Source organism: Sceloporus undulatus, chromosome 5, assembly GCF_019175285.1.
Source record: "Sceloporus undulatus isolate JIND9_A2432 ecotype Alabama chromosome 5, SceUnd_v1.1, whole genome shotgun sequence".
Classification (NCBI taxonomy): domain Eukaryota; kingdom Metazoa; phylum Chordata; class Lepidosauria; order Squamata; family Phrynosomatidae; genus Sceloporus; species Sceloporus undulatus.
In genome coordinates, this window is record NC_056526.1 from 82,190,328 (window position 1) to 82,216,407 (window position 26,080).

General features: G+C 39.2%; 1 protein-coding gene across 6 annotated transcripts in view; it reads left to right on the top strand.

Annotated features, from left to right (window-relative positions):
- LAMB4 (laminin subunit beta 4) overlaps nt 1–26,080 on the top strand; it is a 59,496-nt gene that overhangs the window by 31,733 nt on the left and 1,683 nt on the right. For 4 of the 6 annotated variants that reach the window (XM_042470728.1, XM_042470730.1, XM_042470732.1 and 1 more), the window contains 17 exons: nt 1,911–2,031; nt 2,625–2,802; nt 3,301–3,444; nt 4,258–4,489; nt 5,096–5,253; nt 6,773–6,994; nt 8,555–8,775; nt 10,717–10,813; nt 11,016–11,391; nt 13,269–13,429; nt 15,208–15,413; nt 17,385–17,588; nt 18,945–19,089; nt 20,507–20,714; nt 22,750–22,888; nt 23,794–23,970; nt 25,267–25,420. In XM_042470728.1, the coding sequence (XP_042326662.1) occupies nt 1,911–2,031; nt 2,625–2,802; nt 3,301–3,444; nt 4,258–4,489; nt 5,096–5,253; nt 6,773–6,994; nt 8,555–8,775; nt 10,717–10,813; nt 11,016–11,391; nt 13,269–13,429; nt 15,208–15,413; nt 17,385–17,588; nt 18,945–19,089; nt 20,507–20,714; nt 22,750–22,888; nt 23,794–23,970; nt 25,267–25,420 (3,143 nt within the window). Of the gene's footprint in view, nt 1–1,910; nt 2,032–2,624; nt 2,803–3,300; nt 3,445–4,257; nt 4,490–5,095; nt 5,254–6,772; nt 6,995–8,554; nt 8,776–10,716; nt 10,814–11,015; nt 11,392–13,268; nt 13,430–15,207; nt 15,414–17,384; nt 17,589–18,944; nt 19,119–20,506; nt 20,715–22,749; nt 22,889–23,793; nt 23,971–25,266; nt 25,421–26,080 lie in introns of those variants that run through there. The other 2 variants (XR_006104289.1, XM_042470731.1) reach the window with 2 other exon arrangements.

The following is a 26,080-nucleotide window of genomic DNA, read 5'->3' on the forward strand; positions in this document are numbered from 1 at the left end:
TATGTATATATATTTTAACACTTAATAGAACATACTCTTTCAAGTATAATATACTGGGTGGGGAATAACAATACTGAGGGAGAAGCTATCCCCACCATTCATTCCCATACTAGTCCAGAGGTGTAGATGTAGCAGGGGGATGAGATAATTGCTCCCCACATAAGAATTCTGCTCCCACATGATTATTTTTAGTCTCCAAATTTCTAACATCATGGAGAGTGAGAAACTGAAAATTGTCGACACCTAGAACTCTTCTTTTTGCTACATTTGTATTCCCTTGGTAACTTTCCTGCCCCTTTTCTTTGGATACCTAAACTAAATTTCTAACTGCTCAATGGAGAGTCCATCTAGACTGCCAAATATATCATAAGATCATGGTTTTTAATTCTACTTGTTCATGTACTTTTGTCTCCAGATGACCTACCAGTAATTCCGGGATCATTTCAGACTCCCTCCACCATAAATCATTTTCCCTAGTAGGTTTTTAATAACCTAACAGAGAAGTCTGCCAATATTCTCCTTTTTAGTCCTTTTACCCCTCTCTTGCACGTTTTAAGTTGGACCTTGGGATTTGTAGTTTTGTGAGTGTCCAGGAAAGCAGCCAAGTAGCTGGTAGCCACAGTCTAAACAATAAGCAAAGTAACTCCTCACGAAGCTTGTGAAGATAAAACCAAAGCAAAGACAAAGACGGGTTATAGACCGCCGCTTTGAGGCGGTCTGCCACCGCTGCCGTTTGCTCCGTAAGGGAGCTGTCGCAGCCACACCGCGCGGCCCCCTTACGGAGCAAAAAAAAGTTCCAAAATGGAGCTTCTTTCTGCGGCGCCTCTGTGACGTCGCGAGGCGCCAGGGGTGCACTCGCGACATCATTGGCGCCGCAACACGTTCGGACGCACAGCGTCCGATACGTAAAGATGGCGCTGGCCGTGTGGAATGGCCAGCGCCATATTGTATGGACAGAGTCCGTATTAGACCCAGGGGCATCTAGAAGAGACGCCCCTTTTTTAAAATGGGACGTCCTGCGGACGTCCCAAGTGCCGGTTTGTAACCGGCCATTGTCCCTTACCAAAGGTCCATGGTCTCAAGTCCAGGGGTCAATCCAAGAAAGAAGTCAAACAATCCAAGGTCAAGGGTTCCAGGAGGCAAGATGATCAGATAGTCCGAGAATCAAGGTCCAGGCCAAGAAGATGGAGAGGTCAGGAACAAGTGTGCTTTCACCAGCAAACTCAGTCTCTTACAACCAGACTGGTGTCCTTCCCTTGTTTATATAATCAGATCTCATGAGCTCAGCTGTTTTGAGATTAGCTGGCATTTTTCATTAAGCATCCTTGAGAGCCAGAGGTATGTTGCCATCCTCTTCCTCCTCCATGTCTCCTGTGAAGGCTCTGCTGCCTGCAGATTTCGTTGCTGAGTCTCCTTTGAGGCCATAGACTCTGCTGGAGCTCTCAAGGACAAACTAGGACCAAGCTCAGGTTCAAGCTGAGGCTCCAGTTCAGCCTCAGAGTCCTCCCTTGACTGGGCATGACAATGAGGCACCATCATGTTTTGGCAGAGATGGTTAAAGACCATATAAAACTACAAATCCCAGGATTCCATAGGATGGAGCTACAGCACTTATTTCTACAGTGTAGAATTGCAGTAGCATTGGGTGCATTATTTCTACAGTTTAGAATAGATGGATCCAGTGCTAGAAATTTGAGGACTAAAAGAAAATGTCACGGGGGAGCAGAATTCTTACCTGAGATGGCAATGCCTTAATTTTTTCTCCCGTAGCTACACCCCTGCTGGCCTCCATCCACCAACCTACTTGCTCAAGCACACAAATATCTGCAATATGTTTACAATGTACACATATAGGGTAAAGGAGAAGTGAACTATTTAATCCACAATGTTGTATGTCTTCTCTTAAACAGAATTGGACTGCTGGCTACTTCTGTATGCTTAGAACCAGGAAGGGAATATTTTGTAGATGCTCATTTTTCAGTATCTTTTGCTTCAGACTCAAAGACTCACTCATCCATACTGATTGATTCAGTAAGTAGCCCCAAATACAGAAACCTGTTTTTTGTGTTTCGTTTCAGTTTCTCAAGTGATGGATTGATTTATACAATAAATGTAACAGTGAAATGAACAGACAAATGAGTCAATCTGTTTTAAATTCACTTCTCAGGTAGTTAACAACTACATCTAAGTTGTTCTATTCTATTTTTATTTATTTTTTTAAAAATTACCCTATGGCCAACAATTTCAGGGATCTTCTCCTGCCTGTTTTATCTTCAGCACAACTCTATGGACTTTTTCACATGGGAGGCAAGCGTAATTAAATCGTGATTAAATCATGCTAATAACGGGTTACTGCATCCATTACTGTTTATGCACAGGACGTGAATGGGAGAAGCATGCGGGGGTGTGATACTAAAGGTTTTTGAATATCAGGAGTGTTTAGAAAGTTGTATTGAATGGACTATAATATTCATAATAAATCTCTACACATATATAAATAGTGAGGCAAAAAGAATTCTACTGTAAACATTATTAATCCAATTCTGCTATTCAGTAAGTTTTAGCTAAGATAGACTTTTCTGTCCAGTTATTTAAAATGTCTCTGTGCTTTTGTCATTCTATAGCTTGGACTTATTCCCAAAATCAGTTCTGTGGAAAACTTTTGTGACAAAAATGATTTAGACGAGTATCAGCAGTACCACTGTATTGAAATAGCTTCAGAAATTGGAACACATATCCTACCAGAAGCATGTGCCAAGCTAATAGCAAGTCTGTCTGCCCATATTCACAATGGTGCAGTTTGTAAGTATTAATCCCACTGGCTTTCATACTACTGCATGTATTTTCCAAAAAATCACAGAAATGTAAATAATTTCTATACTTCTGTCTTCTTTAAAGACAGCATTAAAAACTTTGTTGGAACATGATCTCACTAAAATTCCTTTCTATATGATATGGTATCTGGTACAGCACAACCACTCTAACAAAAATTTACAACCACATGAACCTAGCCAGATATCTCTTCTCTATTAATCATAATCAGCTGAGGGTGACATAGACCGAACATACAAAGTACAGCAGACCCTTGATATCCCCTGTGGTTTTACTACACAACGGATAGTTAAATGGTGTCCTTTATATAAAATGGTTGAATTTATAGTATCTTAATCTCTTTTGCTTGTTCTTCCCTTGAAGGAGGACAGAGTATAAGAATAATCTGAATGAATATATATAGAATTTGATGGTGGCATCTGTTTTTCCAGTTCTATGAAATTACAGAATCTGTGTTTCTTTACAAAGCTTGCAGGTGTCATCCACAAGGTTCAATGAACTCTAATTGTGAGAAACTTGGAGGCCAATGTCAATGCAAACCAAATGTCATAGGCCGCTGTTGTGATAAATGCTCTGCTGGAAGCCATAGCTTTGGGTCCCAAGGTTGTCTCTGTAAGTAGTAATCTGCTCTCATTTTAAGCTGGGGCTGTTGTTCTTTATAGTTTAGCAGATGATGATGATGATGATGATGATGATGATGATGATGATGATTACACTTTTCCTGCCACTATGACCTATCTTTCTTTGAACTGAAATCTCACAATGGACCTCCTTCCACTCCAACTGCTATCATCCTGGCCTCAGAGGGAGAAAATAAGAGGCAGTTTCTGCTGGACTTGATCTCCTCCTCCACTGCCATCCCCCTTTCTTGTGGGTCCTGTCTTTAAATTGTCATCCTGAGGGCAGGGGATTGTCTAATTATCAATTTGTAAACTGCTCTGAGAGCATTTTAAATAGCAGGGTATAAATACAATAAATAAATAAAAAATAAAAATAAAAAAACACGCGAGAGTATCTTGTAGCAGCTTCGAGATTGAGTGAAAGATGTTGCAGCATAAGCTTTCATAGATGCATCTGACGAAGTAGACCATGCCTACAAAAGCTTATGCTACAATGTCTTTGGTTCATTTAGTTTCAAAGGTGCTACAACATTCCTTTCCATACTTATATTCCAGACTCACAAACCTACGTCTCAGACATGAATGTAAAGAATGAATAATTATTTCACACCCTCATTCCTTTATCTGTAAAACTGAATTAGGCCTGACAGGATGTGACATGGGTTTAAAGTCAAGTAGGACTGTATGTAGGCTTGAATAGTCAAACAAAAGAGCAAGAGAGAGCTACAAAGATAACTGGGGTGTTATAACTGGGTAGCTAAATAATATGTCATCTGAACTACCATCTCTATTTTCCCCCACCAAGCATGTGATTGTCATCCTCAAGGATCAGTAAGTGCACTATGTGACCAGGTAACAGGGCAGTGTTTGTGCCGCTCAGAAGTAGATGGTCGACAGTGCAATCGCTGCTTAGCTGGATACTTTGGATTTCCCCATTGTCGGCCTTGTCCTTGCAATGGCTTTGCAGAACTTTGTGATCCCCAGACTGGAGAGTGCTTAGACTGCAGAGAATTTACAACTGGAGACAACTGTGAAAGGTATTGGTAGAGGTAGAGAGCTTCTTAGTATATGCTCATTCATTACAATATACATGTTTAAATTATTGGGATGAAAAATTGCAAAAATATTGGGTTTTACTAAGGATAAAATTATGTGAAGGCCTCAATGGGGAAATGAGAGATACACCAAAACCTTCCATTCCCAACAATGGACTTTGTGCTGCATTTGTGCTTGCACATTTGGTCATATGCAGCCACAGAAAGAGGGGACAGGAAAAATGGGGGGGTGAAAGAGGGAGTCAAACAGAGTGGCTCAAAACAGCAATACTTTCCAATTCTTTTTATATTAATTGTACCTGTGCATTCCCTTGTTTGGTCTCTGTTGAATCTATGTCCTGGAAATAAAAGCTGTGTAACTGATACATTTCCTTTTGAAATTACTGGGTTAATTTAATCTGATTTGGGGAGTGGGAAAAGTCTTCAGTAATGTCAGGAGCTCCCTGGTATGTTGTCTTGAAGAAAATGTCAAATGGATCTCCAAAATAAAATTTGTTTGTGCAGGAATAAAAGCTGGCATTCCCTGAGACTTTTTTCCCATCTGGAGGTGCCCATTATTTTAAAATATTTTCATTATGCTTTTGGCAGATGTATTGATGGCTACTACGGAAATCCCCTCAAAAGGGAGCCATGTCGTCCATGCATGTGCCCAGATTCCCCTACAAGCAATAGGTACTTTGCAGATTCCTGTTACCAAGATCCTTGGACCATGCAACTAATCTGCAACTGTTTGCCTGGCTACTCAGGTAAGAGACTTTCTCTCTTTTAAGAATTCCATCATTTTAGTGTTCTGCTGTCAAAGGCTGGGGAAGATCTCAATCCATGCTTACGCTGTCTGTTCAACTGCATTTCTTTCGTCTTCTTTTTAAAGGTTGTGTTAGTTCACTTATTTTGCCTAATAGTTTTATAAAATGAAACAATCTTCATGTCTTCTTTGTAACTGGCAAGGCCTATAAGCAGTAAAGTTTTTCTCAAGTTATGAGTAATAACTGAAAAATGAGAAATGGCACCCCATGCCCTTGATTTACAAGCTGACATAGGGAGAACATGCAACAGAGCTGAGAAATGACATGGGTAGTTGTAAAAAGGAAATGGCGGGACATTGTATGACATTCCCATTGAGGGCTGGAACAGTCAAAAACTGATGGAAGAGATTACTTCATGCGGCTTTTTAACCACAATTAGACAACTCCCCCCCCAAAAAAATGGCTTTGGCAATACATATCACACGACAATGTGTAGCTGCTGTGTCACTATTATTATTATTATTATTATTACAGTGGTACCCCGGGTTACGAATTTAATTCGTTCTGCGGCGCCGTTCGTAACCCGAAAGATTTCGCAACCCGAAAAAGCCATAGCCGCTAGCGCTGGAAAGCCGCGATTTCGTGCGAAAAAGCGCCGAAAAGCACCAAATTTTTTTCGTAAGCCGAAAAAAAAAAACGTAACCCGAAACAGTTTTTTCCTATCTAATTTTTTCGTATCCCGGAAATTTCGTAACGCGGTCATTTCGTATCCTGGGGTACCACTGTATTATTATTATTATTATTGTTATTATTATTAAGCTTTATTTATAAAGCTCCAGTCCTAAGGACTGGAGCACAGCTTTGGCACAGCTTCTGACCTCTTAAGATGCGTGTGTCATTTAAACAGCAGACCTCCAAAGTGACCCGAAACAGCTTTATTTTGGCCTGTCTGTTTGGGCCCTTACTCTCCCTTGGCAATGAACTCATTATGAAGTAACATTTCAAAAGTAACATAACAGGGAAAGATGTTACACTATTGGTGTAACCAATTATGGTTTCTCGCTGCTTCCTAGAGAGGTGTCCTCTCATGTAAAAATATGATGTTTTTGTTATTTGCATTTTTTCCATATTCACAGAGGTCTTGTGCCCCTAACCCTAGCGAATATGGAGGGACAAGTGTATATACATAGCAAGTATAACACTGCAAAATATGTTTGCTTTTGCGTTTGAGTTCTTTGCCCTTGGCTTTATGTTTTACTTCTCAGTAAGCATGTAAAAATGTATGTCAACATGGGTAGTTAAACAAGAGTGTTTGCATTGCTATTGTCTATAAAACAGAGAGTAGTTCTGATCAAGAAGGCAGGAATGGATGGGGAGGCTTTAACCATACGAGGATCGGCTTTTTCTCTGCAAATAGCACCCAGGAAGCAGTGCTGCTCTCGACCACGGAGGTACCCATGGGTGTACTAGATGGCTGAAATGACAATTTTATGACTGTGTGTGACCTTTGTTTTGTTAGGTAATCAGTGTGATGACTGTCCCAGTGGGTTCTATGGCAATCCAAAAGCAGCAGGCCAATGTCTTCCATGCTCATGCAATAACAATATTGATGAAGAAGATCCAGGCTCATGTGACAAGGATACTGGAGTGTGCTTACAATGTTTACATGACACTCATGGACCAAACTGCCAGTTCTGTAAACCTGGCTATTTTGGATCTGCACTTCTGAGGAACTGTAGAAGTAAGTGGCCAGTGTCTATTGCTTACAGGTGTAAAATTGAACACTGGGGAGAAAAAACTGAACAAGCAGAATAAATTCTGCACATGAATAGAATTAGCATGGACTCTCATCTTTAGTTTAATTTATTGTGGTCACAGGAATTTATTTATTTATTTGTATAACCTGAATGTTTTGTTTGGATTTAAAGAATGGATTTAAAGAAAGGAGGGGGAGCTTCACATTACACAATTATAGTAGTATAGCACCCTTTAACTATCATGGCAACATTCTGTGTAATCCTGGGATTGGTATTCTGGTAAGGCACTAGAGTCTCTGTCTGATAATTTTAAATACCCCTCTTTTCTTCTAAATACTTCTCCTTTCATCTTTGATCGAGAAGGAAACATGTAGAGAGAAATACCCAACTCTGGAGATAAGTGAAATAATCATTGTTAAACACCCTACCCATAACAAAATATTCAAGGCATAATAATTATAAAGCTTAAAATAAAACATGTATATTAAATATGATATAATTTGCACACATGCAGCTGTAAAGTTCTTCTAAAGTGCCATTCCATACCCTGTTATTTACAGACTTTAAGGAGACAGCAGAGAATATATTCTTCCAAACTACAGTAGTTCTAATATATTTGTCCAGAATGGCAAGCATATTATGGAGAAAGTATTATATATTATATGACTTGTTGTTGTTATTTGCCATCAAATCACCTTTGACGTACAGTGACCGTGTTTCTCAGGCCTCTGCCACACTGCTGAATTAATGCAGTTTGACACCTCTTTAACCGGCATGCCTTGATTATACTTGAGATTTCAACAAGATATCTGAGTATACCATGTAAACCATGTAGAGATACAGCGTTGGGCAAAGAGAGAAAGAAATAGAGAAAGGTTTAGTAAAGTGAAGCTGGGGGACAACCAGCTGAAAAATATGGGACCTAAAGTATGTAAAGAAAACAGCAGGAGCTACAATCCTGAAAACCCATCCAGAAAGGGGTACTGCCTGTCTTTATTGCAGGTGTGGAGAACATGTATGACCTCCCCTAATATGTTGTTGGATGTTCATCTATCCAGTGTAGACAGTACTAAGCAGTCATGGGAATTGTAGTAACATCCTGCAGAATCCTGGGATTCATAGCTTGGTGAGGCACTAGATCATTTTGGCTGATAATTCCAAAAGGTCTTCCCTAAACTACAGATCCCAGGGTCCCATAAGATGGTTGCAATTGCAGTTAAAGTGGAATGATGTTACTATAGCCACATGTTCTCTAGCCCTATTCCACTGGAATCACAGAGCAGTTAGACACAGACAGAGATTCAGCTGAGAAAAAAAGCCACACCTAAATTTACCTCCATATCTATGTTAATTTAAAATGCTGGTATAGGGGAGGAATCATTGAGCCTGATAAGCATAGATGGATTCTAGCTTCCAAAATTGCTTGCTGCTGGTTGTGCTAAGGCTGCTGAGAGTTGCAGTACAACAGCATTCAGAGGGCCACACGATTCCCACTCTTGTGTTAGCAGAATGTCAATTGTTTTTATATCTCCTATCTTTTTCAGAATGTAACTGTAACCTTTTGGGTGTGGACCCAACAGAATGTGTATCCAGCGATGGCCTTTGTTTGTGTGACCAGTCAACCGGAGTATGCCCTTGCTTGCCTAATGTGATAGGCTCCAAGTGTGACCAGTGTGCTCCTGGCTATTGGAACATGATTCAGGGAATCGGATGCCATGCCTGTGATTGCAATCCAAAGCATTCCCAAAATAACTTGTGTGATCAGGCAAGATTATTTAATTAATTACCAGTATATTAAGTTATAGTTTTTAAAAGAATTTCATCCAACCCAGTCCTACAACAAGAAGGGACAGCAAGTATGTGTCGGAAAGATCCATTAATATTTGTATTGGAATAATAAGGAGCAAAGCAAAATGAAAAACAACAAGTGGTCTGGACACAATAAAGCAAAAGGGTGAATGCCATCTAAAGAGCTTAATCTCAGAAAAAAGTGCTTTTCATGGACCAATAATAATCAGTTACATCACTGCCTTATCCACATTTACTGTTGGAGTACCCACAACTGTATGGTGCATTCTCGTAACTATGGACTCTGTGTGTGTGTGTGTGTGTGTGTGTGTGTGTGTACAGTCTGTGCATGTATATCAAGCACCCCTATACTTGAGGCACCTGTTATATGCTTAACCTGATTCATGCACATATATACTTGTAAGGGACATGTGATTCCACAAGGAAGTGGCTCTTGCACGAGAGAGAACTTTTTGAGTATTGTCTGTGCACAAAAAGCCATTAAAAGGTATGTTATAAGACTTGAGACCCCTTCATATTACATAAGTAATAAGTGAGCCCTGGGTATCCACTGGGCTTTGGTTCCATGATGCCCAGTGAATATCAAAATCTGTGGATGCTCACATCCCATTAAATACAATGGCATAGCAAAATGGTGTCCCTTATATAAAATGGCAAAGTCAACTTTTGCTTTTTGGAATTTATATATTTGTAAATATTTTCAAGCCATGGATGCTTGAATATGTGGGTAAAAAAATCTATGGATACGGAGGGCTAAAGAGGAAGTCTATGCTTCCTCTTTAAAAGCCATAGTTCAGTCCTACAGAACCCTGACAGGTATATTTGGAACTGTCTGCCATAGAGCTCTAGTCTCTCACCAAACTACAAACCATAGGATCCCATACCATTTTCCCCTTCCAGTTAAAGTGGAAGCACAGCACTGTGATTATATGGTGTGAAAGGACCCCTATATAATCTAATTGCTTTAAACTGTGGACTCCTCTAGATTTGCTAGACTATTCCAGGCTGCTCCCTGAATATTCTAGTCCTGAATTCCACACAAATCCACCTCTTACCGTTTGCAGCAAAACACAGCGATGGTGGGTGGCTGCCTTCCCAGCGATAGTCTTTGGAAGCTGGCCAGCACCATCACTGTGGAGTGACTTGCCTCTGCAAAATTATTCAACAGGGATGCTCACAAGGGACTGTGTGGGAAAAGAGCTGCTATCATTGCCACATTTTGTTGAAACAGATATATGTGTGTCTGTGTGTAACAATATGAGTGGATTGTATCTAAATTCTAAGTCAAAAAAGAAATAATTAATTGCACTAACTTGTGGGTGAAAACACAAAGCTAAAGCAAGGGCCGAAACAAACGGCCCTAAAGGGGCGGCTTGACACTGCCTCTCTGAATGCCAGGTTGGGGCCACAGCAACCACATGCCATTCTCCCAATCCAGCTGTTTGCCAGCGCAAAAAGAAGCAGCAGAAAGCCGCTCTCTTTTGAGTTGGCAAAACGTCAGCTTGTCCGCCGCTGCCATGATTTTGCAGTGCTCCTGCAGCATGCGACATATAACTGCCACACCGCTGGAGAGCCGCAAAGCTGCCCACCATGTGGTCAGGCAGGTAGCTTCATGGCGGCTTTCTGCCGGCTTGACGATGTGCATCATCTAAATGAAACGTCCCCAAGCTGCTGGGAAGCTGCCGCAAAGTGGCCATCTGTTTTGTCCCCAAATCTTCCAGGTTATTAGGTGACAGAACAAGAAGAGAAAATAACTGTCTGCATACAAATAAATCAACAGTTTAACTAGGCAAAACATATTTTGAGAAATAAGTGAACAGTTTAATTAAACGAAATGTATTTGCAGAAAAGACAGAAAAACAATTCATCCAACTTCTTAACTGTAGACTCTTTACAGGTTACAGGTCAGTGTTCATGTAAATTGGGCTACACTGGAAGACGTTGTGATATATGTGATGAAAACTATTTTGGTGATCCTCAGAACCACTGTCTTTGTGAGTAGACATTTGTAAGATGCAACATAATAACAATTACAAAAATAGTAATAGCAAATAAAAATCCTGAAATTACCGTTTTAAATATAATATAACCTGTTTTAATAGAGATTGAAATTATTGCTTTAACTGGGCAAAAACTTTCCCTTGTTTCTTGTAGCATAATAACAAACATTACACCCTCTTGTTTTTGTCCCCACAGATTGCAAATGTCACAAGGATGGAACCCTGAAGCCCGAGTGTGATAAAGACACTGGAGCGTGCAACTGCCGTGTTGGGGTCACTGGAAGATTCTGTGACCAATGTGCGAGGGGTTATGACCAGGACTTTCCATCCTGTTCCCGCTGTCACATCTGTTTTGATCAGTGGGATAATGTAGTGACTTCCCTATCTCATAAAATTCAAACATTAATGAGATTTGCTGCAACACTAGGAGACAAGACGAACATAGTGCCAGGCTGTGATGTAGACATCAAAGGCCATGAAAATACAATTTCTGAAATAGAAAGAATTTTAAAAAGCCCTTTTCTGTCATCAGAGATGCTCTCAGACATTAAAAAGGATCATGACCACATTCGGTAAGATTTACATTTAGTATAATTGGTTCCACATAACAGAATGTAGCTTGGAGCTTTATTGCATGAGGAAAAAACAGCTGAAATGGAGCAAGAGAGTAGTGGCTTTCTCTGTGCCTCTACACAAGACGTTGTAGCACTTTCATTTTCTTCCCAATGGAAACAATAGTAAAAGTGTCCATTTAACAGAAGGCATGGTTTTTTACCATCTAACTTGGGAAGAGAACAGAAGTTGTGTTACAGCATGCAGAGAGGCACAGATAAAGCTGCTAGTCTCCTGCTCTGTTTCAGCTTTCTTTTCTCATGCAAAAAGGGTCTTGGTTGTCATGTAAGACAATTGCAGTTCCAAATATTTACTCTAGGCCTGGTCAGGATATAGGCTTAGGCAACCAGAAGCCTGCCTGGAGTCTATATTCCACCCACAAAGGCTTCACAGCTGAGCCCCACTGAGTTCCTGATGCCAAGGGCCTTGCCCTCATGCCATAAAAATATTTGAAGTTGGAAAGTAATTTTTAAAAAAATCATCCTTATTACACATTATCATGTTTGAGAAACAGTTTATTGCAATTACTTATTACAGTGGTACCCCGGGATACGAATTACCCAGCTTACGAATTTTTCGGGATACGAAAAAATCCCATAGGGATTTATTGTTTCGGCTTACGAAGGTTTTTTCGGGTTACGAAAAAACCTCGGCGCTATTTTCAATGGAGCCGCGGCAGAGCCGCGGCTTTTTTTCCATTAGCGCCTATGGCAATTCAGGTTACGAAGGTTTTTCGGGTTACGAAATTAGCCGCGGAACGAATTAATTTCGTAACCCGAGGGAGCACTGTACAGTGTCTAAAAGCGAGTAAAGTGAATGCACTAGCAGTTTTACACTTGTATTTTTAAAACTACATTAGGATTGATAAGATGTTACAAATTGAAACAGTCATGTAAAATGTCTCTAAAATGGCTAAAATCTTCTTTAAAAACAACTTTTACAAGCAGCGAGAAACCATAATTGGTTACACCAATAGTGTAACATCTTTCCCTGTTATGTTACTTTTGAAATGTTACTTCATAATGAGTTCATTGCCAAGGGAGAGTAAGGGCCCAAACAGACAGGCCAAAATAAAGCTGCTTCGGGTCACTTTGGAGGTCTGCTGTTTAAATGGCATGCGCATCTTAAGAGGCCAGAAGCTGTGCCAAAGCTGTGCTCCAGTCCTTAGGCTGCATGGCTTTGATGCAGCTTCTGGCCTCTTAGGATGCATGCATCATTTAAACAGCATATCTCCAAAGTGACCCGAAGCAGTTTTATTTTGGCCTGTCTGTTCGGGCCCTAACTTGTTAGAGGTCAACTGTGTTATTCGAAACATGTTATTTCCAAGCTCTAATAACTTCAGTTATTACTGTACTTCAGCCACTTTCACCCAGTCTGAAACACAAAGGGGTGACTTGATCAGTAGTGTGAACAGAAAAAGTCACTTTCACAGAGTCTTTTGCTTATTCTGTATCTTTGTTGCTCATTCGTTACACAAAACAAATTATGGAGAAATTAGCATAAGCAAGTGAAATAGCTGAAAGAAACGCTTTGCCAAAGACTCAGGCCCAGCATAAACACCCAACATCATATGGGAAACGCTGCAGCCCATGGTTAGAAATATTAGCTCTAGGCAGGAAAGGTCTTAAAAAACAACCTTTGTATTTTAGGCCCAGTATTCTGGTAAAAAGTTGCAGGTGGATTTTAAGTAGATAAAGTAGATAAATGAAAACTAATGCACACAATGCACTGGTTAAAATTGATTGCACATCAATCAAATGCTAAATCTAGGTAAAAATGCCTTTATTCTGAATCTGAACATTACCTCTTAGACGACTACTGCTGATGTTCTTTTTAGACAGAAGGTTTCACAAATGTATCTGCAACCTGACTTTTTGGATCAGTTTCCTGACCTCAGTAAGATAATAGAAGACATAAGGACAGATGCTGATCATCTGTCTGAAACTCTACAAAAGAAAACTGAACTGCATCACAGAATTAATTACATGCACTTCCAAGGTAAGGCCAAGAATTATTATAACATTAAAATAGAAAGGGAAATCTTACAGTGCAGAGGTTTTAGACCTTTAAAATTTAACTTTGAAGGGAGGCATGCAAAATGTGTTGATGTTAGAAACTTGATTTCTAGCCATGTTGAATAACTTGCATTACTTATGGAGAAAGGTTCAGTCCTCCACTTCACAAAGCAGTGGTGTTTTAGGACATCAGTACAATTCTGATCATTATCGCTAAGTTTCGTCTCAAAGGTAGCAATGAGAAATTTCAGCAGTTTACTTCCCACTGTCAGAAATTATTCCAAATCCATTCAGTTTTTGAACGCAATTTGCACTTTGGGATTCATTCTGTGCAAAATTTGCACGTGGTTCTTTTACACAGAAAACAGCATTTTCAATGCGAAAAATAATATTTCAATACAGAAATATTAATTCCTGTGCAGAAAAATTCTGTTTTTTTATACAAATCAACCATGTGTGAATTTTATGCAGAATAAATCCCCAATTACAGCATTTTCTATGCAGAAAGAAGGATGTTCTGTGTAGGAATTAATATTTCAATGCAGAAATATTAATTCCTGCACAGATAATGCTGCTTTCTATGCAATGCAACCACATGCACATTTTGCACAGAATAAGTCCCAAACAGCAAAGATTCTTGTCATTCAAAGATTTTTCTTGTCAGGTTTCTTAACATTTGAAAAATGTGTTTGGAGCCATGTCCCATTATATACAATGGGCTACTAAAATGAGGTCCCATATAAAGTGGCAAAATCATGGTTTTCTTTTTAGAATTAAAAAAAATATTTTCAAGCCATGGATGACTGAGTCCATGTATTCATAATCCAACTGTATGAGTGAAGGCCAAATCTGGGCCCATTTTTAATTCATGAATATACTGGCAGTGGAATGCAGCTCTTCTTTCATATTTGAGTCATGCTGTTGTTTTGTATTTAGGTATATACCTGCATGTAAGAAAAATCTCATATAACTTAGACATATATCCCAATATTGTTTCCAAAAGATTGCAGGATTGTTCAAGTATGTATCAAACAATATTCAGAGTCATTAAGTTTGACAATCCTGTCAAGATATGGAATTCTCTAGTCGCAAGGCACACTCTTAGGACATGTGATGCAGCCATCTTGCATGAAGCTATGCAGCCTGAGTCTGGTCTAGCCACCTTGAGTTCCCTGACAAGAGGAAGGTTGACTATAAAATAGGCTGAAATAAGTAAATGGTATAATTGTGCATAGTACAATTAATGCTAGCATGTAACATTTATTCTGTGCTAAAGGTTTGGATGGAAATTGCTGGGAAATTGAACTTTAATTCTGAGGCTAGTACTGGGAAGGATGACACCACAGTTTTAATCAGAAGTGTAGCAGCGAGAAGAGGGCTAACAAATCCACACACACTATGTTCCCAGCAGAATTTTTTGGTACAGTAGCCATCAACAGTAAAAGCAAAATAAACACACCAAGTATTGTGTAGTATCACATATGCTTCACATCTTCCATCATTTCATATATGAAAACCAAAACGCTTATGGCTAATCAGAATGTGTTCAAGAGGGTGAAAAGAAGCTAGGAGAGGCTGCAGCAATTTGCTTTTGCCTGAACCTAGTGGGAAGGGCAAGATTCCACTTCTCCTTTCCCCTTGTTGAGTTAATTAAATGCAATCCTTCTTAGAGAACAACCTACAGTGGGTCTCATCCTAAGTATCTGAGGTGGATATATGTTAGCTGTTGCTTCCTTTAAATAACTATGTTATTTAATTCAGATTTGCTCAACAAAATAAGGAATTATTACCGAATAATGTTGTCTGCTGGAGAGAGAATCAGCGGAACAAAGTCTGTCTTAACACATGGAGAGAAAACCAGGAGTACTATAGTTGCCATGCTAGAAGATTTTGCCACACAGAAAAGCATTGCACTGGATCGGCTGAAGATGTTCAGTACTTCAGATATACAACATTTAAATGAGAAGGTAAGATTATTAGTTAGTGAATCAATTGCACCTTTATGGCCCAGAGTAAAGACACTCTGCCATCAACTAATTCATTAATAATAAGATATAGTATACTAGTAGCAATTCAGGTGTGACATCATATGTGTGATTTTTTTAATTTTTTTTAAATGGTGGAGGTTGCCCTGAGAAATAGGTTGTTAGTGAAGAAAAGATTGAGAAGGAATGGGAGATAGTGACTAAATACAGTACTGTAAAAATAGGTGAATAGAAGAATTTTCATAATAAGAATAATGGGATTAGAGAAATTAAGAGAGCAATAGAAATACTGAAGTTAACTGATTATAATTTTAAGCAGAAGTCATATTAACTTTCAAGAAACAATCACACAAGAGAAATGTTATCAATGGAAGTACAAATAGTAAAACTTTAAAAAATATGATAAACAAAACAATAGTAATGGTTGGGATACAAGTTTATTGCTTATTAGTTTTCTCTCTTTGCTTAAGACAAATATAATTGTATGTCAATATATGTATGTTAGCATATAAATTTGATTATTGTTTTGTAACATGTAATATAATAAAGCAAAACTTTAAAAAAAGAAATGGGAATTTAGTGCCTTTGGAAACCTGGTAAAATGGAACAGAAATTTTAAAAGTTAGAAAAGCAAACCAAAAACCAATTTTCCCTTGGTGCCCTTCAGAGATGCTTCACTGTAACTTCCATCATCCTCATCCAGCATGACCATTTCATGGGAGCATAGCCACAAACAAGAGCTGCAGTGAGCCTTGTGAACATTGATTATATAGGAGCAGTCAGTTGATTTTACTATCTCCCACATTAAAATGTTGCATGTTTTGGTAATTTTTTTTAAAAAAAAAATCAACTGAAACAAAATTATTTTTCATCCCTTAAAACCAGGAGTAGGAACTGTGTTGTCCTCCAACAACCTTAATCAATGTGGAGGAACACTGGCAGTGGTAGTCAAACACCATCTGCACAGTTCATAACCCTATTAACAACCAGGTGTTGGAGTCAGGCAGGCAGATCCTCCAGACAGAGTACCATATATACTCAACTATAGATCAACCTCATGTATAAATCGAGGGCAAGTTTTGGGGCCAAAATTATGGATTTTGCTATGACCTGTGGATAAGTCAAGGGTAAAACCTAGGGACATATAGCAAAGGATCTAAAGGATGAAGCAAAGTAAAACACTGTCAAAGAACTTTAAAAATTCCAACAGACATAACTATGTGCTTAATCTTAAGGCTGGACAGATGAGGGAATACAGAGGGTAAGTGCTTCCTGGACAGATTATGCTCTTGCTTTTCACCAGGGGATGGTTCCTTCTTTTAAATATGAGTTAAGATACAGTATTTACATTGACCTGTGGATAAGCCGACTCAGGGTTTTTTGGGTCAGTTTTTTGACCTAAATTTTTAGACTTATACACGAGTAAATGTTGCTGTTGGTTGCTGCTTTAATTGCTGGAGTTTACAGAGGGCTTTTTTTAAAAAAATAACTAGATAGCATTTCTGTTGTTCCAAACTATTCAGTGCAATTCCAAGCACCAGCAGCAATATTTTATTCCCAATCAGGGGATGGTTTGAAAAAACATCCAGGATATACCTTAGCAAAAAGAAAAAGACTGAAGGACTTGTTCTATACTGCTGATTCATACCAGCTTTCTTACGGCAGAAGGAGCACAGACTATGGCCCCATACAGACTGCCAAAATAAAGCTGCTTCGGCTCACTTTGGAGGTATGCTGTTTAAACGATGCATGTGTCCTAAGAGTCTGGAAGCTGTGCCAAAGCTGCGCTCCAGTTCTTAGGACTGGATCATGGCTTTGGCGTGGCTTCCAGACTCTTAGAATGCATGCATCGTTTAAACAGCATACCTCCAAAGTGAGCCAAAGCAGCTTTATGTTGCCAGTCTGTATGGGGCCTATGTCTTATAGTAATATACTGTATATGTTTTGATGCAGATTTGTGGAGCACCAGGAAACTTGGCTTGTGTTGTGTCAGACTGTGGAGGAGCTTTATGTCGAGATAAGCAGAAGGGAAAACATTGTGGTGGTCCAGGCTGTAATGGAGCACTCGCTCTTTCTACAAATGCCATTGGAAAAGCCAGTCAAACAGCGGTATTAGTAAATAACCTGACCAAGCAAATACAAGGATCTGAGAATAAGGTACTGTAACTGTGTGGTTCAGGTTAGTTTTGTTGCATATATAGCATTTTTGATGAGTAAAGAGATTACAGTATTTATCTTGTTTGCAGGATGGATCAGTATTGCCCTATTTTACACAAAACAAACTAAGGCTGAGAGAGAGAGAGAGACTTAGGAGTAGTGAGCACCCAGAAGCAAGATGAAGGATTACTGCATCCAAATCCTTCCTTAGGTCTGGACTTAACTTCCACCACTTAGGAAATATAAGTGAAAGTCAGGGTTTGGCTGAGATGTTCCGATCCAAATCTAAGTTCTTCTTTAGGTATTTACCCAGCAGTTTTAGGAGCTGAAAGCACAGGCCAATAGCCCTGTGTTTTCCCCAGCCTGGCATAATCTTCTTTGTAGGAAATAATTCAATACCCCAGGCTAGGGTCAGCCAGTCTGGATGCTGATCTTGCAGTTCTGGACCATCCCAGTCTCAAAGACCTTTAACATGGTCTAACAAGATGAGCCATTTGCAATGGAGTCTCCTGGAAACTCCACTACGACATCCAGCAGAAGACATGGGTGCCTGCCCCCTCACCTGCTACTGCATTTGCTCTGGAGGCCCCAATTGCAACTATGACTGGGGGGGGGACTGCCTGGCCATGTGGTTGAAACCAGTGCCCCTTCAGAATGAATGTGACATGGTAGATAAGGGGGCGCACAGTGTTGGGGCCACAGCACAGCAATGGGCAGGTGTTGCTGCATCAGCCTGGGGGTGGCAATGAGTCAGAACCATAGACAAGATATCCTGGAGTTGGCCCATGGTATCCAGCTCGTCTGTATAGGCCCTTGGTGTGGCACAGTCTTGAGCAGGCAAACTACTCAACAGAATCCCCCTTTTAATCTCTGTGCTGCTTAGTCTCACTCCTACAGTAATTCTTTTCACATAATCCAGCCTCTGCTCATGTTGTTCCTCCCTTATTACATAATAAATGGAGGCCACTGTAGGGGGAATGCAGCAGCCATAATTCCTGGAAGACTACTTATGGAAGCTGTTGGGTTTATAATTATTTTAAATGTTAAACCAGATGCTAGAGTGATTAAAGTTCAGGTTCTAGTTAGGACTAGCCCTAGGGTAAGGAAACTTGTTTGCTTTGGGATAAACCCAAGTGCTAAAAATAATTTCCTAAGATTTAAATTTGTTCATCTTGTTTTTCCATTTATGGTTTCTGGTTAAAATTTAGGTTCCACATGGGCCTGGAAATCAGAGGGTGTTTTGGGGGATGTTGATGGGATTATTATTAGCAACAGTAAATACATTTTAGTATAAGCAATCTGCCAAACCAGTAAAAGTTAATTCTAAAAGAATCAGGTCATTATTTAAACTCATAGATTGGAAATATCAGGAGAATGACTGAAGATACCAAGAAGAAAGCCACACAGATACATGGAGATCTGGAGAAAAGTAGAAATCAAATAGAAATGGAAGGAGAAAACACCAAATCCCTCATCAAGAAACTGAAGAATTTTCTTTTAGGTAAATACTCTGGAAATATCTACTTTTAGGTAAATACTCTGAAAAAATCTTCTTTGATTCTTCCATCCTTAACATAACTAGATGTTCATAGAATAATGACATTATCATACTAGGGCTAATGCAGAAGCAATAGCAGTAATGAAAAGAAACAATAGCACTATAATGGTCTGTATTTTCACACTTTTGCATGAAAATGCAAGTAAAAGAGCCCTAGAATTGCTCAATTGATTTTTGGACATGTCAGCAATTGAATCGATATAACATAGGAATCCAGGCATTTTTAAAGGGCAGGGCTAACCATTAAACTTTAAATTGTTACAAGACCAGCCGGGATTTACAATATGATGTGGGCAGCAGCCAGGGCTATTTAAAATTTAAATGGCTTCACACGGGCCAGATTTAATTGTTCTGTGAAGTTACAAACTTTCTATAGTGAGAGTTTATTATCCAACTGTGGCTCTGGGGACCAGAGGTGACCCAAGGCATTTTGTTGCCTGAGGCAGAACTGCAAATAAACCAGCACCAAGGTTCCAGATACCAAAAGCCAGCCAAATTATTTTTGACACATGAAGTGGTAAATCCCACACTCTTCCCATCACTGGGAGTAAACATGCCATAACAACAAAGTAAATAGCTGACCATTTGCTGCCTTTTCATGACATCCAAAATCTGCTTTGTGAAGCAGCTGCCTTACTGTACCTCAGAGGTAGGCAAATGCTTTCCCTGGTCATAAACAGCCCCCTAAACTTTTTACCAACGTTCAACCCCTAAATATTCCCTTTTTCTGGTTAATCTCTAGGCTTGGGGAGCATTTTTGGTAGCTAGTGTGCTCCCGTGAGGTTCCTAGAAGCAAAGAGCTCATAGACCTGCCACAGTTGACCACCCCTACTCACTAGTGCTGGGGCTGGTTCTGTTGTGAGTTGTTGAACCTCTCACTGGACAATGCCATACAATATTTCCAGTCTGTTAAACCAACTTCCTTTGTCCCTCTACCTAATCTACCTCTCTTGGCCCACACAAGATGCGCTGCTCAAGAGTGCTGAACGGAATTGCTTTTTGGCTTTTAAAATGTTAATAGCGGTTATTGAAAAGGAGAAAATTTGGATTAGGACTGTGAAGCTACTGAAAGAGTGATTTACCCCCAACAGTCTCTCACAAAATTCTTCTCTAAAATTGCAATTTTCTGCATAGGATAAATTTCATACAAGTGTCATACAGATACCTTTTGTTGTTTACTTACATTCAATTTTATTAACAGCGGTAACAAAAACATACAAACCCAGAAACATAAATCAGTGCACCGCAAAATGCTAATGAGCATTCTGTGTCTTTGTTGGCTGGCATATCAGCCTCGTAGTAGTTATGCTATGGGCATGAAAGCAGGCAACTCACACAAATTTTCCTTCATTTTTCCAAGAGGAGAGTGCCCCACCAGAAGACATAGAGAAAGTAGCCAATTATGTCCTGGGCATCACCTTGCCAGTGACTCCCTATGAGCTAACAAATGTGCTTCTTAAACTCAAGAACCTTATGACTCACTGTGATGATTCTTCAACCTATGTGAATGACTTAAATAAGCACATGGAAGAGGCACAGAACCTTCTGGTAAAAGCACAAAAAGCCGAGTAAGTACAATAATCTCTGTGTTCTGCTGTAATATCAAAATCGGTGCCCAAGTCATAGAAAATTATGTTTACACTGTAATGTACAATCAAATTGTTTTATTTATATATATATTTACTTACTTACTTACTTACTTATAGGATTTATATCCTGCCTTTGTCCCACAATGGGATTCAAGGAGGGTTACAATAACTGTTGTGTGCTTTCAAGTCATTTCTGACTAAGGTGACCCTATCATAGGGTTTTCTTGGAAGATTTATTTCAGAGGGGCTTACCATTGCCTTTCTCTGAGGCTGAGAGAATGTAACTTGCCCACAGTCACTCAGTGAGTTTACATAGTTAAGCAAGGATTTGAACCCTTGTCTCCCAGAGTCTTAGTCCAACATTGAAATAACTATACCATGCTGGGTCACATATCTACATATTTTCTCCTATCTTTTCCACGAGGGTGAATTTTTTACCTGAGTCGTCTCAATGTTCTAAAGGTGTTCTCCGATAATGACATTCTTGCCTGTCATCTTTTTCCCCTCTATCTAAGTTTTTACTATATGCTTCATGGAAAAAAGACCCAAATTTAGGATCTTGTCTAGTTCTTTCATAGCTGCCCTTCCTAATCCTAGTTCTATTCTTCTCCTGATTTCTTGACTGCAGTGTCTGTTCTGGCCAAGGATTGATCCAAGATATGGAAGACTATTCCAATTTCTTCATCATCTATATTGAATTTGTGAATTTCCTCCATTGTCATTATTTTAGTTTTCTTAATGTTCAACATTAAACCTGGCTTTACACTTTCCTCTTTGATTTTCCTTAGTAGTAAATAAAGAAAACTTTATTTTCTGCTTGTATTCTGGTGTCATCTGCTTAAACTGTTAATACTCCTTCCTCCAATCTTTACTCCTCCTTCCTCTGAATCTAAGCCTGCTTTTTGTGTGATATTATCTGTGTATCTTGAACAAATAGGGTGATAGGATGCATCCTTGTCTAATTGCCTTTCCAATTGGGAACCATTCTGTTTCTTTATATATGTAGCCTCTTGACTTGTATACAGATTGTGCATCAGGACAATCAAATGCATTGGCATACCCAGCTCTCTAAGACCAATCCATAGTTTTTATGATCTGTTCAGTCAAAGGCTTTGCTAGCTCTGGAGACCAGGGTTCGATTCCAAGCTTGGCCATGAAACCCACTGACCGCGGGCAAGTCACATACTTTAAACTTCAGGGGAAGAAAATGGCAAATCTCCTCTGAACAAATCTTGCCAAGAAAACCAATGATAGCTTCACCTTAGGGTTGCCATAAGTTGAAAATGTTTTGAACGCACACAACAACAACATAAAGCATTCGCTGATCTTCTGGAATTCCCTGGTGTGCTCCATTATCAATTGTATCTTTGAGATTTGATCCCTAGCGTCTCTTCCCTTCCTGAACCCAGCCTGCACCTCTGGAATTTCTCACTCCATATATGGCAGAATTTTGAGCATGGCCTTGCTTGTGTGCAAAATCAATGCAATAGTCCTATAGTTCCTACACTCTTATGTGTGCCCCTCATTGAGAATAGGAATGTATATTGACCAATGTGAAGTCAAAGGCTTTCATGGCCAGCATCCATAGTTTTTTTGTGGGTTTTTTGGGCTATGTGGCCATGTTCTATGTGGCAAAACGTCAGGAATAAACTCTTCGGGAACATGGCCACATAGCTTGAAAAACCCACAAAAAACTATATATACTGACCATTTCTAATCTGTCATAAGCAGAAATAAACCTGGGAGGTTAATTTTTCCATAAAATCTGTAGGTGGCTCCATCGTCCCTTCTTCTGTAGGAGCTCTGAACTGTTTAGAAACTGCACACAACAATAGAAAATCTTTCTGCCTGTTTTTGGAGGGAGGGTGAATGTAAGGAGAAGAAGGGAAGGGGAGAAAGCAAAAAAAGAAGAAGAAAGAAATGAGATGGACAATAGTGTGATTTGGAGAATGCATTTCTAACTCAAATGGCATTTAAGCTGATCATAATTATGGATATATTTTTGTACACTTAGGAATGTAACAAAAGCTCTTCTAACACCTGATGAATTGATAAGGAACTTAGAAGAAATTGAAAATATTCAAGGGCAAACTAAAGATGACTTAACAAAGTTAAATGGAAAAATAGCAGAAACTAAAACAAAAATCTCAGAGGTACCCTCACATTTTTGCAATTAATCTGAGGCATTTTGGAAACCTACATTTGCGCAAACAAAAATATTTGATACATATTTATTATCTCCTATTCCTGTTCTTAGTTCAGTTGGCCTAAACTAAACATCAAATTTAGTTAAACTAAATATGAAATAATCCAGCTTTTAAAAAATGTTCTTATATCAACATTAGAAAACAGCAGAACACTTCTGGTTCACTGTACTATAACTTTTCAGACATTATACTACGAAAAAGTGATACAAATATGAGGTTCTCAAAGGATGTTTAAGATATCAGCCCTTATCACAGTAATTGATCCAGTTTTGAGTTTCAGTGGGGCAGGAAGTAAACCAGATACCTACTTTTATACAAAAACATGCCCATTTTTTATTTTGTATTATTAATCTTCAGTACAATAGAATCTGCAGAAACTCCTTCTTTGATGCTACTATTGAAGATACTGTATAGGAGTTCCATCCTATATTTCATCTGGCAGCATTGTCTGGAATGCATTCATATAAGGAATCTTTTAACTTTAGCAGTAATGCTTATTTGTCCCAGTAACTCTTGGAAATTTTGATGAGTACACATGGATCAAAAACATACAGAATGAACACTTTGGGGGAATAACCTGTTTGCAAGAGGCCTAAATTATAAATTATATAAATTATATATTGATACATAATTTTAAATTAGCTGTAAAAATAGGATAATAAATGATTAATCAGAACTGTTCTCGCCAAACTGGGACACTAAATACTGGAGTTGCATTTAGGCCTGAGATTCTACCCTGCACTTGGTCTTGTTTCATCAAGATTTCAGTAATAATTTACAAACAAGATGATGATGATGATGATGATGATGATGATGATGATGATGATGATGATGATGATTTTGCTTTGCAGACTGGGAACCAAACAAAAAGAACTGATGCTGAATTACAAAACTTTTCAGAAAAACAATCAGAGCTGGAAGATGAAATTATCTCCCTACAGACTAAAATGCAGATGAATAGGAAACAAGTAGCAAATGCAGGATCAGAAGCAGAAAAAGCACTAGATCAAGCTATGGCAACTGATAAGGTAATGCATCTCTGCCACATGAGTGAGCAGAAGGTATGATTAAATCTAAATAAAAGTATGATGATTAATATGCATTTAATTACTCTTGTTAGACTCCAGTTCATAAAAAAGTTAATTGCAGGTAAGTCTGTAATCATATGCACATTTACCTAAAAGTAACTCAGTGGGATCTCTAGCACTATAAGTCTTCCTAGTGGAATTAAGATAGTTGGTAGATTTAAAGTACTGCCTTAAAAGCTCTCAAGGCAGCTCAGCATGATAATAGAATGTAAGAAACCAACTAAAAACCACAGAACATACAACTCACTTGTTGGCCAAAGCTCCACTGGCTGCTGCCCCCTTTTTGGGCTCAATTCAAAGTGCTTGTTCTGCCCTGCAAAGCCCTATACAGTTTGGGCCCAGGCTGTCTGAAAGACCATATCTATACAGACTTCATCTTATTGATGGAGCCCAATGTCCTGGAAGGCCTTTATAAATTTACTGGCATGATTTTTAATGACATGCTGTTTCCCCAATTTTTATCCTTTGTATTGTAATGGATTCATTTTAAATAGTTTGAATTTTTTCAGGTGTGTCACAGGTGGTGGCTGGGGTTGCGGACCACAAGTTGCACCGGGTGACACCTCAGAAGGGGTGAAGACCCATCTGGGGCAGTCATTCACTGTCTGTCCCAAGAACACCCTCAACCACCACACCCTGCCAGCCAGGGTGCCTTTTCCATCTGCCCACTTTGGCCCCTGGTGGGGGTGAGGTGCTACTTACACTCAGCATCCCTTTCCAGGTCTTGCAGGGCTGGAGGTGCTGGAGGCAGCAGAAAGAAAAGAGTTTGTGGCCACTCCTGTCCTCCATTTTGCAGCAACTGAAGTAACTGGGGACAAGGGAGGAATGTGGGGAGAGAAGAGAGAAACTGGGACATTTTAAAGTGGGAGTCTTCCTGCTGGACTGAGAGCTTTGAACAACACCCAACATTTTTTACTTTGCAGCAAACCTTACCATGCAGCCGTAAGAAGAATGCATTGATTATTATACAACCAAACTGGGAATTTTATCTGCTGGTAGGATGGAGTGGACTTCATGTGATTCCAGCAACTTTTTTGTGTAGATATACTTAAAACAAGCTGCACCCCTACCAGAAGAAAGTTAATTAATTTATTTCAATTTATTTCAATTTCTGGGAGCCTTAATCTGTATATTCTTTTAGTTAGGAATACGATGAACAAACCGAATAATTAAATAAAATTATGAGAATCTCATCCCTTTGGAAAATATTGTCACATACATTACTTGTTGTTGCAGGATTTTGCTAATCTTAAAAAAGAATATGTCAGCTTGCGAGAAAAATTCAAGACTAAAGGCCTTCCTTTGGCAACTTTAGAGAAAATTAATCAGTTGAAAAGAGAGGCAGAGGAATTGGCTAAAGAAACTGAAGACAAGATGAAAAGAATAGCAGGTAAGCATCTTAACAAGAATAATAAGAAAATATCTTGTATCATATTAATATTGTTCAATCATAATATTACCCTGGTTTAGGACTCTAGGCAGAGATTTTAAAAATATATTTCAACTTGTGGGTATGGTGGGGATGTTGGAATGGGACTGTAGAAGAAGAAGAAGGAATCTGCTGCTGCCAACAAAGTTTTGTTTGTCTCTCAGCCCACCCTCTGTCCACTGCTTTCCCTTAAAACAACAGCTCTCCACCTTTGGTCTTTGAAGGGTTTTAGATTTCAACTCCCAGAACTCCAGACACCTTGCCCAATGATAACGGGTTCTAGGACCTGAACTTTAAAACATCTAAAGGATCAAAATTTGAGAATCATTGTCTCAAAAAATGTTTGAATGGGAAAATAGAAAGAAGCCACAATAAACTACAAGAAGGGGTGTGATATGGTGTGGTGCAGATTAGCACAAATGTCTGCTTTAGGTGGGCTCAGAGACCAAATTATGAAATGCTCAGCTGGGAGAAGAAAGGATGGTATTCCCCTCCCCACCCGCAATTTTAGGTTTTTGTTTTTTTTTACTGGCTGTACCAGCCAGCACAGTGTACAGTAGTTGTTTGAGCACCAGACCACAGCTCTGGAGATCAGGGTTCAAGTCCTGGCTCAGCCATGGA